Source organism: Corylus avellana, chromosome ca11, assembly GCF_901000735.1.
Source record: "Corylus avellana chromosome ca11, CavTom2PMs-1.0".
NCBI classification, from domain to species: domain Eukaryota; kingdom Viridiplantae; phylum Streptophyta; class Magnoliopsida; order Fagales; family Betulaceae; genus Corylus; species Corylus avellana.
The window spans coordinates 18,940,854-18,952,143 of record NC_081551.1 but is presented as its reverse complement, the minus strand read 5'-3'; the positions used below and the strand labels follow the sequence as shown (position 1 = coordinate 18,952,143).

The window sequence follows — 11,290 nt, the reverse complement described above, 5'->3', positions numbered from 1 at the left end:
GAAAGAGCCGAGGGAGGGGGTAATTTCTTTTTCCTTTTCGGTTTAGCATATTAAATCGCAATTCTCTTTGATCCAACAACTTTTTTTGAAAAAAACTGATGACCTTTTTAGTTGTTTTATATCATTAGTTTTTCATTGTTATCTAATATGAAGTTTTTCTTGTACTTTATGTAGCCGCCGGAATTACTTAAACATGATTACACTATCTACCCCAAGGGTGAACATAAAAAAGATGATGGCCTTTATAACTATAAGGTAACTAGGTTTTCTTTCTCTTGGTTAGAAATTTAGTTTTACTTCCCTTGGGCTAATTACCAAAGTTTTTGTAGTTATAATCATGAATCCCTACTTCTAACAGGTTGTGGAAGGAATTTATTTCTAAGGGTCATACACTTTTTGGTGTTCTTAAGTTGGGCAATGTAAGGACGGAAAAAAAAATGATCTATTCCGTTCTAATTTACTTTACTAGTTGGGGATATATTGTGCTATTTAAAAAAGAGATAATATATGTATTTGCATTGACGTTATTTCATATTGTGGCTATTAAATTGTATTCAAAATCACTTAATTTTATTACGGTTCTTAGAGCCTCTTTATACATGCTTGATGAACCCCTTTTAAGCATGTGTGATAATTGAGTAATTTTAGAAGTTATTCTTGTGTTATTTCATGAGTGATGTGTATTTTAGTGCTAAGGTTTATGATTAAGCACATGATGTTGAATGTAGTGCCTCATAATGGTGGATAGAGAATCTATTGAATTCTGTTGTCGAAAGTTCCAACAGAATGACTTGAACACACGACAATCTCCACTACAATAATACATCAGTAACAACCCATGAGACATCTAGCTGCAAAAAATACTCGAAACAGAAAAATACAGGAAAAATAAAGACGAGAGAAAATAAACCCACAAAACAGTAGCACCATCGGATTAAGGGGCGGAGGAGGGCCGCCGGAGGAATCTGCCCGGAGTGCGTCAACCAAACGTTAGCGTGTGTGATCCATGCTCCGACGCATGGTGCTCGAAAAGCAACGCAGAAGGTGGCTATGGAAGCGGATGGTGCCGGTGAACATGGTGTAAGGGCGTGTCGAGGTGGCTTTGACCTAGGAAAGTAAATTGAGCTTGGGAAAAACCGATCCAAGAACCAAGCCAAATCCAGCAAACAACATAGCAGAAACGATGGAGGGCACATTGGACGCTGTGGTGGGGGTTGGTAGCATACTAGAGATGGCTAGGCGAAGCCACAACAAGAGCTAGGCTTTGTGGAAAGAATGAAAAGAGCAAAACAAGGAAAAAGGAGGGGAAAGAGGCGAAAAGGAAGAGGAAAAACACCGCTCAAGGCAGAGAGGACAAAGGGAGGAGGGAGAAAGCAAAGCCCATCCATCCTCCCCGGAAAAGCCGCATAAGGCGGTGGGAAAACCTCACGGTGAGGTGGTTTGTTAAAAAAATATCCTAGCTTCTCTCAGAGAGAGAAGCCTCTTATTCCACACTGCTGATAATAACTTAATATGCCCTTATGTTTTGATGTGTGTTGTTACTAAACAAAAAAATAGGAATAATTATTTCATTCCACTCCTCTCGATCTATTCCTAGTAATAACTATTATATTTTCTAATAAAATATGTATTCTGCGGATCAAACGAGCTTCATTCTTTGGAATACAACAGAGATGAGCACAGTTGTACAATTTCATTGATTTCCAACTAACATTAATAATGTAATTTGGATGGTGTTTATTTTGGATGAAGGGTTTCTTCTAATTGTTCCGAGCAAAACTAACTAGGAAGTAATGGATAAGGTGATTTTGAATTTGAAAAAAAAAAAAGAAGGAATTATGTTTTAGAAAAATATAAGAGAAAACCTTTTATTAGGACCATACTCATAACATCTCTTTTACAGCCACAATCAATAATCAACATATAAGCAAAAACATAAGAAGTGTACAAAAATAACTTAAACCAAAATACACTAGATTTTAGGGTGATAACATCTCTAAAGGGTTAACTTTCCACCTCTAGATTTTAGTTTTGAATCAAAAAACGAGTTTTGAAGCATTAGAAACGGGTATTGAGGCATTAAAAAGAGGATTTGGGGCATTAAAAATGAATTTTGAGGCGTTAGAAACGGGTTTTTGGGCATTAGAAACGGGTTTGGAGGCGAGTCACAGCCGACGGGGTTTGAGGCATTCACCGCCAGCCAAACCCGTGGGTCCGGGGAGACCCACGAGAAGCATTTAATGTGTTTTCGTCCATTACAATCTCATCAAAATTTTCTCTACTTTCTGTTTTGATGGAGATAAGTTTGATTTTGCGTTTGATGATTACTTGTGTGCGTTTCTGTATGTTTGATCTTTGTTGTTGCGCTTTTTTTTTTTTTGTTTCTTTTTTTTTTCAAGTGTTTAGCTTACTTAAGCATTTGCAAACGTCCAGCGAGACCCACGTTAGTTAGCGGTTATTAGAGTTACTTAATAATTTTTTAAATTGTCTTTTAAAAAGCGGTTAGCGATTAGCGGTTATTGGAGTTACTATTCACTAATCAGTTAGGTGGTTAGTGGAAGTGGTCAATGGTCAATGAATTTTACTAACCAACTTAGAGAGAGGGAAAAAAAAACAATTATTTCAGTTTGAGAAGAATTGCCGACATGGCTGAAGGAGAATTCATTGGTATAGTTGCAAGTGGCTGTAGGGTTGCAAGTCTCCACAGTTGGTGGTGGAGAAAGAGTATTTTGTAGATGTTACGTTGGAATTCTGGAATTCTACTTGTTTGAATTTTGTCGCTAGTGGTATTGGGAAGCCTTTGTATGATGATTCTATTACTGAAGACCAAGGCAGGCTAGGGCATACTAGGGTCTTGGTTGGAATAAGAAGATATAAGTTGTAGAATTGAGGATTGGTTTCAATATTTTGTTTACGGGGCTAACAAGGGTGTTGATAGGAGAATTCTTTGGGATAGATTGAGGTTGGTCAAAAGTCAGGATGGTCAGGAACCTTGGCAACTTTAATGTGGTTTTATTTGTTAAGGAAAAGTGGTTTTAATGTGGTTTTTTTTTTTTTTTTTTGTTAAAAAGAAAAAAAAGGCGAACTAGTGGTAAAAAATCAACAAATGGGGCTTAATCATTAGCCAAATATCCCAAGGACCAACATGAAATAATAATAGTACGATGGTGGTTGGGCTCCAAGTTGAACACATTTGATTTATATCCTTGATCGGCACTTCATTCAAACAAAAACCTGTCAACTAAACAAAGGCATCTAGATGGCAACTTTGACATTATAAAAAGAGAATATCTTTTGAATTTTAAATATCAACATCACTATGATTGATCCTTAGTTGAGGTGATTAAGGGGTGGGATCCTGATAGACCCAATTAAGTTTAAGTCTTACTTAGGAAAGAAAAAATGAAAATCTATGGCGTAAGAGAAAATAATTAAGCTTCATGTGATTGCAAGAACTTAAGAGCCAAAATTGATATGAGACTTGCAAGGAAAAGGGATTTTTCAGAGTGCATATTATTAGCAAGTTAATGTAAGATGCAGAGTAGATCGTAAGAGCCAAAATATGGTCGAGTTTGATGAAGAGGTGTTTGAAACTGCCATCTCGTTTTTACAAGCAAATAGGATTCGTGCACAAACAAACCTGACAAGCTACAAATTTGGAAACATCAGTAGGAAGACCAGGACTCAGCTTCTCCTCCTTGTTTTTTGAATGCCTTTGTTTTGCTCTATCAAGACTATCATAGCTACAAATATAACAATCTTTTTGGTTTCTTTTTTATTTTCTTTTGAGAAGTAATCCAATCTCATTAAGAAGCATAGAGAGGCACAACCCAAGTACACAAAAAGTATATAAGAGAAGCACTAAAATTTAGAAAAAGAAAAACACATATCAAGAAGTTCAAAGAAATTAGGAAACAAGAACAACTGAAGGCAGCCATCCAAACATAAAGAGATTTGAGCATAATGGCTTTTAGTTTTGTCTCCATCCTCTCAAAACCATCGAATTTTTTTTTTTCTTTCAACATTCAACAAATTAAATCAGAAATATACAAGTGAAAGCAATCAAACCGAAAGATCACAGCACAATATGAGCAGCATCCTTTGATTTTCTCAAATGAAAGAAGCAATAGGCAGGACATTACCATTGGATAATCTAAATGCAAATAATATCTTCTAGGAGCTATTACTTTAAAAAGACATGCTGCAATTGATAGGATTTTTTTTTTTTTGTTAACCAAACTATAAGTAAAAGTGTTATTCATTTGCTAAGGTAAATGTACTACAAGCAGGTGGTATTTATCATATAAGTACATATGGGCACACAAACCCTTCCTTTTGTTAGCAACCATTTTGAACCTAATAAAACTTAAGCATGAATTGGTAAATATATCACTTGCAAATGACATTAAATGTATATAAGGTTTGACTATAGAGTTTTACATTTGACTGTCTACCTAACAAAAACCAATCTTGTTTTCCAAATAAGCACTGGCTATGTATAAAAGATGAGAAAAATCTAAAGATCAATTTCAGACAACCAAAACATTGGAACCTGTAAGAGAATCATAATAATCCAATCTTTTATTTTATTTTATTTTAGATGAATATTATATTATATCCAATCTTATCAAGTCAGTGAACACCATCTTACCTTCTCCACAAACGGGAGATCCAAGTAATCGGGTCCACCTATACTCAATTCAATACATCCATATTTATTGCAGTGTCATAGTAGAACGCATCAAGGAACCATGACGTGTATGATACCTGCAAAAGGGCTGAATAAAATCTTCTCATAATCTCAACAAGCTTTCTTGACAAAATCTGAAGTATAACAATAGCCCAATAAACATATAATGTACTATATACAAAATTCTCAAAATCTTCCTGGAAATGAATTTTAATGAACCATTGAAAGATAGATTCAGTCATTTTAAAAGTTGTGCTTGGCTTTCTCAAACTTTGAAGTGTTTAACAATCCAACGCATGAGCTGCAATTCAGAATCACACATAATAATTGCAGAACTTGAAAACAAATATTGAGGATAGAAAGTGAGACATAAATGCAACTTTAAGTCAGAATGGTGTAGATAGAAAACTAAATATAAGAACACACAAGCAGTAACAATGTGCATTATCTGTGCATAAATAAATACGCAAAAAGCATAAATCTCAGTATCTGGGGCAAAACCGAGACACTCTGCATCTCCACCAGCATGTTATTAAAGTTGTGTGGTTATAACCATGAATTCCTACCCCTAACAGGTTGTGGAAGGAATCGATGTCTAAGGGGCTTCAAACACTTGTTGCAGCCAATGTAAGTTATGAATTGATCCCTACTTCTATTGATATTGTATGTTGTGTGTTCTTGTGGGAGACGGGTGTGTCGTGGCAGTGTGGATCTTTCAATGGCAATGCTTTCATTGTTTGTTTTTTTGTGAATTGTGTATTTTATATTGCGTCATAAATCTCTAGTACCCAAATTGCACTTATCAAAAAAAATATTGCATCATAAATCCTTGCTTTTGACTTTGAATAACAAGTTTGTTGCTTTTAATATTATATGCATATTGGACTATTGGAGGATTGATCAGAATTTTGTTTGGATTTGTAATGCATTATATCAGAATTTAGAACTTCCTTAACGTTGAAAGTATGCCAAATACTTGGGTGTTTGAATTTCTAATGTGTCTGCATTTGATAATGCCAAACCCTTGCTTGATTTCAGTCCTTAAGTTTACTGTAATGTGTCTGCATTTGATAATGGGACATGCAATGTCATGGAATATGCTGATAGTCAATTTTCTATATTGTTGTTGATGAAGTTACCTCCCTGACAGCATTGGCGTGGTGGGTCGACAGCAACTAAGATCATTGGGTTGTGAATGAGCTTGGGAAAAGTTTCTTCAAGTTTCCATGTACATGAGCTTGACGAAAAGATACTTAATAGTGCTTCTTTAAATTGCTTTTCCTTCTCTTATGTTTGAATCTTGTACTATGTTCCATCTCTAGAATAAAATTGTTCTTTTACTGATCTCTGGAATTTGATTGGTTTATTCTTGGACTACTGGGTTGTGCAGTGCTTTAAGCCAAATTTTGACATCATTAATCAATTGAAAAGTATCCTTATCTTCTTTGATTAAAATTAGGTATCATCCTTCTTGTGGATTATTCTGTGCATGAGAACAAATGCCACAGGATTGAGTGTACTTAAAAATGATAATGATTCATGGATAGTATTCAAACTTAGTTTCTATTTTAGCTCATGTTACCATGTTTTTAATCAAATAATTCCCGGATCAAGTTCTGTTATGAGCTCCCAATGGGGGAGGTGGAATCATCTGCTTAGGCATATAGATGAATAAGTCAAGAGTTCATATTTTTAAAAATTCATTTTCCACACAGGAAATATTCAATGAATGGTTGATTGTTGTTGTTCGTTTTGGATCTTTCGTTTAGCTTTCCTTACAAATTGTTATGCCAGGTCTCTAGAGAATTACCACAAATATCAGAATATGAATGAATTGAGCTGTAACAATGCAACATTGTTTTGGGATGCATGAAGAATCAATAAATGAAGCTTCAGGTCTAAACACCAAAAAGGGGAAATTATATGTTTTTCAATTGTCAACTAGCTTTCAAAAGGTAAGGATAATACGAAGGGCGCATTGATAACCATAATGAAGCACATGATTTTCTCGTTCTCAAACCAAAACTCAAGGGAATACATAGCTCGTCATCTTGACACTACTAACTATGGACTATAGACTATGAACTATATATATGAAGAAGCATCATTTCAAGCAAAACTTGAACTAGCTAGGGGGGAGCTGCACCAAAACCTCTACTGCCACGACCAAAGCCAGGCCTTCCACCAAACCCTGGCCTGCAATATCAAGAGAGCAAATGAAATAATCAATAAGAACAACAAGACTGTTTTGCACGATTGAAATCCTTTCTTAGCATAGCAGACTCTTAGAGTAAGACAATGCATAAAGATATGCCAAACAAGATATTCTATACTCAGTTTATAACAAAAAGCAGCAACCACACAATCAGAAGAATGACTCATACATTAGTATTTTGCATAAAGAGTTTACAATTAAATGTACATCTGCCCCCCCCAAAAAAAAACAAACAAATAAAAGGAATGATTCCATGGGAAATTTTTTATTTACAAGTACTCTGAAATATCATTAAAAGCATCTCAAGCACACATGAAATATACAAGAGACACACCTATCTAGAAAGAGAAGATTAACAAACAAGAAAATCATTGAAACTAATCACCAATGGAACTAAATACACATGTATAAAATCAAGATTCACAACTGATAAATACCAAGTTCTAAGCTTTCACAACGAGAATTGCATTCACGCCACATCATAAAGAGTACTGCAAGTCAATTTGTCTAATTAGAAGGGCTTGGATTGAGTACAAAATGCAGACCAAAGTCCAAAATAAAGAATTTTTTTTAAAAAAAAATGCAATTTAAATTCTTCCTTCCCTCATTCGGCCAATGCAAGAGGAGGAAATCAAAATGCTTATAACCCATTCGGCTAGTGCAAGAGGAGGAAGACAAAATTCTTCCCTCTCTCATTTGACCTTACCAACAAAAAAAAAAAATTAGAGAAATCCCCAAAGATTCAACATATCGACCAAGGGAACTTAGACTCAACAAAATCAACCTCAGAAAAATCAATCATTCAAATTCCGTCCAAACAGTTAAGCAAATCACAAAATTAGAACAAAACCCATAATCGGTTACCCAAAGAAAAACAAAAAAGAACAACCAAAAGTTCTTACCAAAAAAAAAAAAAGCCACCAATTGTAGATAAACAGACAAACCTGTTATAAGCACAAGGTATCATAATAAGACCCAAACTCAAATCAAAACAACATACCAAAACAAACCCATTTAGGCAATTAAATCACAAATAAATAAAAATCTAATATTCCTTCTTCAACTCTGGGAATCGCCGGTGGTGGCGTAGGTGGCATTCAGTGGCGGCGAGAATGCTTGATGGTGGGCAGAGGCCGAAAGTTAAGGGAGAGGAGGAGGAGCAGCCAGCCAAACTCAGATACCGGTGGTGGGGTCGGGGGTGACGTTCGGCCAGACGGTGGGCAGCGGCAGCGCTAGGTGGTGGGCGAAGGCCGAACTTGAGGGAGGAGGGAGTAGCGTAGGAGAGGGAAAAGTTTTGGGGAAAAATTAACCCCCCTTTTTTTTTTTCTTTTTTTTGAGGATATGCCAAACACTTTTTTTTCAAATTTCTCTTCCCAAATAATTTCGACCTCACATTCATTTAAGAAAATATATATATATATATATATATATATATATAATTTTTTTTTTTTTTTCAAAACAAACAAGATAAATCTATTTATTTATTGAATGGACCAGATCATTTGAGAAAATGAATTTGAAAAAAAAAGTTGAAATGTCTAGTATTATCTTTTTTTTATTCTCTAAACCGTACCATTCAAACATAATTTCAAGGGGTAACTTCACTGAAGATCTTAAGCTTTCAATTGCTCTTAATTTAGACCCCTCTATTAGATTTTATACGTTACATGACGATTATACTCTAATTTTTGTATAAAATTCAAACTTTCAAAACGTTTTTTTATTTAAAAAAAAAAAAAACGAAAATCATAGATATTTTGGCTTTTTTTCGTATTTTTAATGGCTAAAATTAATGGAGTGGTTCACATTAAGAGCAATTAAAAGTTCAGGGGTCCAAATTGAGAGATTTTAAAGTTCGAAAAATTTGTCAACGCGAAAATTCGTAGCCTTCAAAGGAAGCTAATTTAATTTCAATTTTTTATTATTATTCACAATTTTTTTTAAAAAAAAAAAACATAAAATAATACAAAATAGATGACATGGCGTAATCTTAACCATTCATTTAGAATGAATAATAAGTACTGAGAGTCTTGATCCGCCAACAGGTATATTTACATTGCATTGCCTGAATTAGCAAGAGCGATTTCTCATTTTCGCCACCAAACGCATAATTCTCGATACAAAGTGTAGCAGACACAGAAAATAAACACGAAAAAGCTTGAAGTAATTTGTGGTGGCCTCTTCAACAACATCCCACCTAATTGTTAATTTTCAATACAAGCAAAACTAACACAACAACAAAGACTAAATTAAAGCACCATGCACGCACAAAAATTTGGACAACACACTTGAAGAAACGAATAAAAGAATTGGACAAGTTTCTCTGTTATTTTGTCGTATGATCACTATTGATAAATACAATGTAAAAAGCCGATATTTCAAAAGAAAATAAAAATGGGTTAATTGAATTCATGCCAAACATGTCGTCATCTTCCAATCAATTTTGACACAAGCGTAAAAATAAGGGGGTGGGTGGGTTTTTACATGAGCAAGAAAAAAGGCATCAGTGGTCGAGACTCAAGAGCTTCCACTGAAACCTTGGCTGCTTTTCTTTATCTTTCCCATCTCCATATCTCGGGTGTTTTGGCCTTCACTGCTTGATCCAGAAGGGTACAAACCATACTCACTGGTTGGTCCACTATACTCGCTACTGGCACCGTACTCCTGGCTTCCCAATGCCACCTTCCTGAATTTTTTCATGTCCTCCTTGTATTGGCTGGTGTCATAGTCTGAGCTTCCATGAGAGCTGTATACGGTGCTGTGTCCAGGTCTGATTCCTTCACTAAGATCTGCGAGAGACGCATCTCCTTCCAAAGCTCGAACAATCTGCATGGTTTCAAGCAATAAAGTTACTGGTTAGAAGCCTTCTAGTAAACAATATAGACTTGGACATGAAGCAAATAAATAGGGCAATCAAAAATGAAAGTTTGGACTCTTACCTGACTCATTCTTGGTCGACGCCGTGCGGAATGACGCACACAGGCAGCAGCACAAGTAACCATGCATGCCATCTCATTGGGTTCATAATCATTTTGCAGCCTTTGATCAATCAGAGCATCAAAGTTTCTATCTTCCAAAGCTCGTGTGAGCAAAGGCCTTGCCTGTAATGCCAACATAATTTAGTTTTTCCATGTGCAAAAAGAAAAACTGAGAGATAGTAAACACTGCGTGTCCTTTGCACGCACATATGTATGTTTATGTGCACGCCTGTAGGAAGTGAGTTTAACTAATGAACTCACCCAGTCTACCAAACTATCCTCCATGAAGGAATGGGTTGTGTCAACAGGTCGGCGTCCGGTGATCAACTCCAAAAGCATGACCCCATAGGAGAAAACATCTGATTTGTCTGTGAGTTTCCCACTTGACGCATATTCTGGAGCCAGATACCTGCCACGGGAGTGTATGTGAGAACCTGAAGAATATATTCTGACTTTGCACATAAAGAACATCAATCCAGACTAGTTAAACCTAAGAAAAAAAATTAACAAAGATAATATATCTGGAAATGAGCATAAGAGTTGACTATCATGACATTTTTGAGAACCCCAGATTTGACAACAGATGATCAAGCACTATTGACATTAAGATAAACCAATGCAGCAGGAATTCGAATGGAACTTTCAAATATTAACATTTACTGCATGTGAAAACAGCATATACCAGAGCAGGGGCATTGATTAGTCTATAAAGATGTTACAATAAACAATTTTTTTTGGAAAAGCAGGATCTAGGAGAATCCAAGTCATTCTAGGTCTCCAAAAAATAATATATTAACGGTCAAAACCATAGACGTAACCAACTAGAAAATGAAAGGAGTTGGTCTTTACCCAAAAGTTCCCATCACCCTGGTGGAGACATGAGTATTGGTATCAGAGGCCAACTTTGCAAGTCCGAAATCCGCAACCTGAGCAAAAGAATTGTTGAACTTGTTATCTCAGCTATAACTATAATAACTAAGCAATCACATCTCATGAGGAGAATGACAGAAATATACAATTGTCAAGGTAGAATGAAAGCTAATCCAAATAAACAAAATCAACAGGAATTTACTCAGGCAGCCCATGGCCAGCCTTTCAGTCATACAAGGCAGAACTACCGTTTATGACAATTCAAAAGGTAACAGATTTCAAGAAATCAATATTGCAATTGGTACCTTTGCCTCAAACTTGAAGTCTATAAGTATATTGGATGCTTTGATATCACGATGAATGATCTTGGGATGGCCTACATATACATAATTACATATAATTAAAATGTGAATTGAAGTTTAAATACAAAGTCAGTAACTCAAATAGATCAGTAATTGCTCTACTAATGAGAGAGAGAGAGAGAGAAAGAGAGAGAGAGAGAGAGAGCTTACAATCCTCGTGAAGATATGCCAGTCC

General features: G+C 35.5%; 1 protein-coding gene across 1 annotated transcript in view; it reads right to left on the bottom strand.

The window, feature by feature from the left end:
* Positions 1–9,376: 9,376 nt before the first annotated feature.
* Positions 9,377–11,290, bottom strand: part of LOC132165184 (proline-rich receptor-like protein kinase PERK1) — a 7,540-nt gene continuing 5,626 nt past the window's right edge. The window contains exons 9-14 of the mRNA XM_059575674.1: positions 11,266–11,289; positions 11,059–11,129; positions 10,733–10,809; positions 10,145–10,292; positions 9,845–10,006; positions 9,377–9,731 (exon numbers count right to left, since the gene is read on the bottom strand). Coding sequence (XP_059431657.1) covers positions 9,423–9,731; positions 9,845–10,006; positions 10,145–10,292; positions 10,733–10,809; positions 11,059–11,129; positions 11,266–11,289 — 791 coding nt within the window. The 3' untranslated portion in view covers positions 9,377–9,422. The remainder of the gene's footprint in view (positions 9,732–9,844; positions 10,007–10,144; positions 10,293–10,732; positions 10,810–11,058; positions 11,130–11,265; position 11,290) is intronic.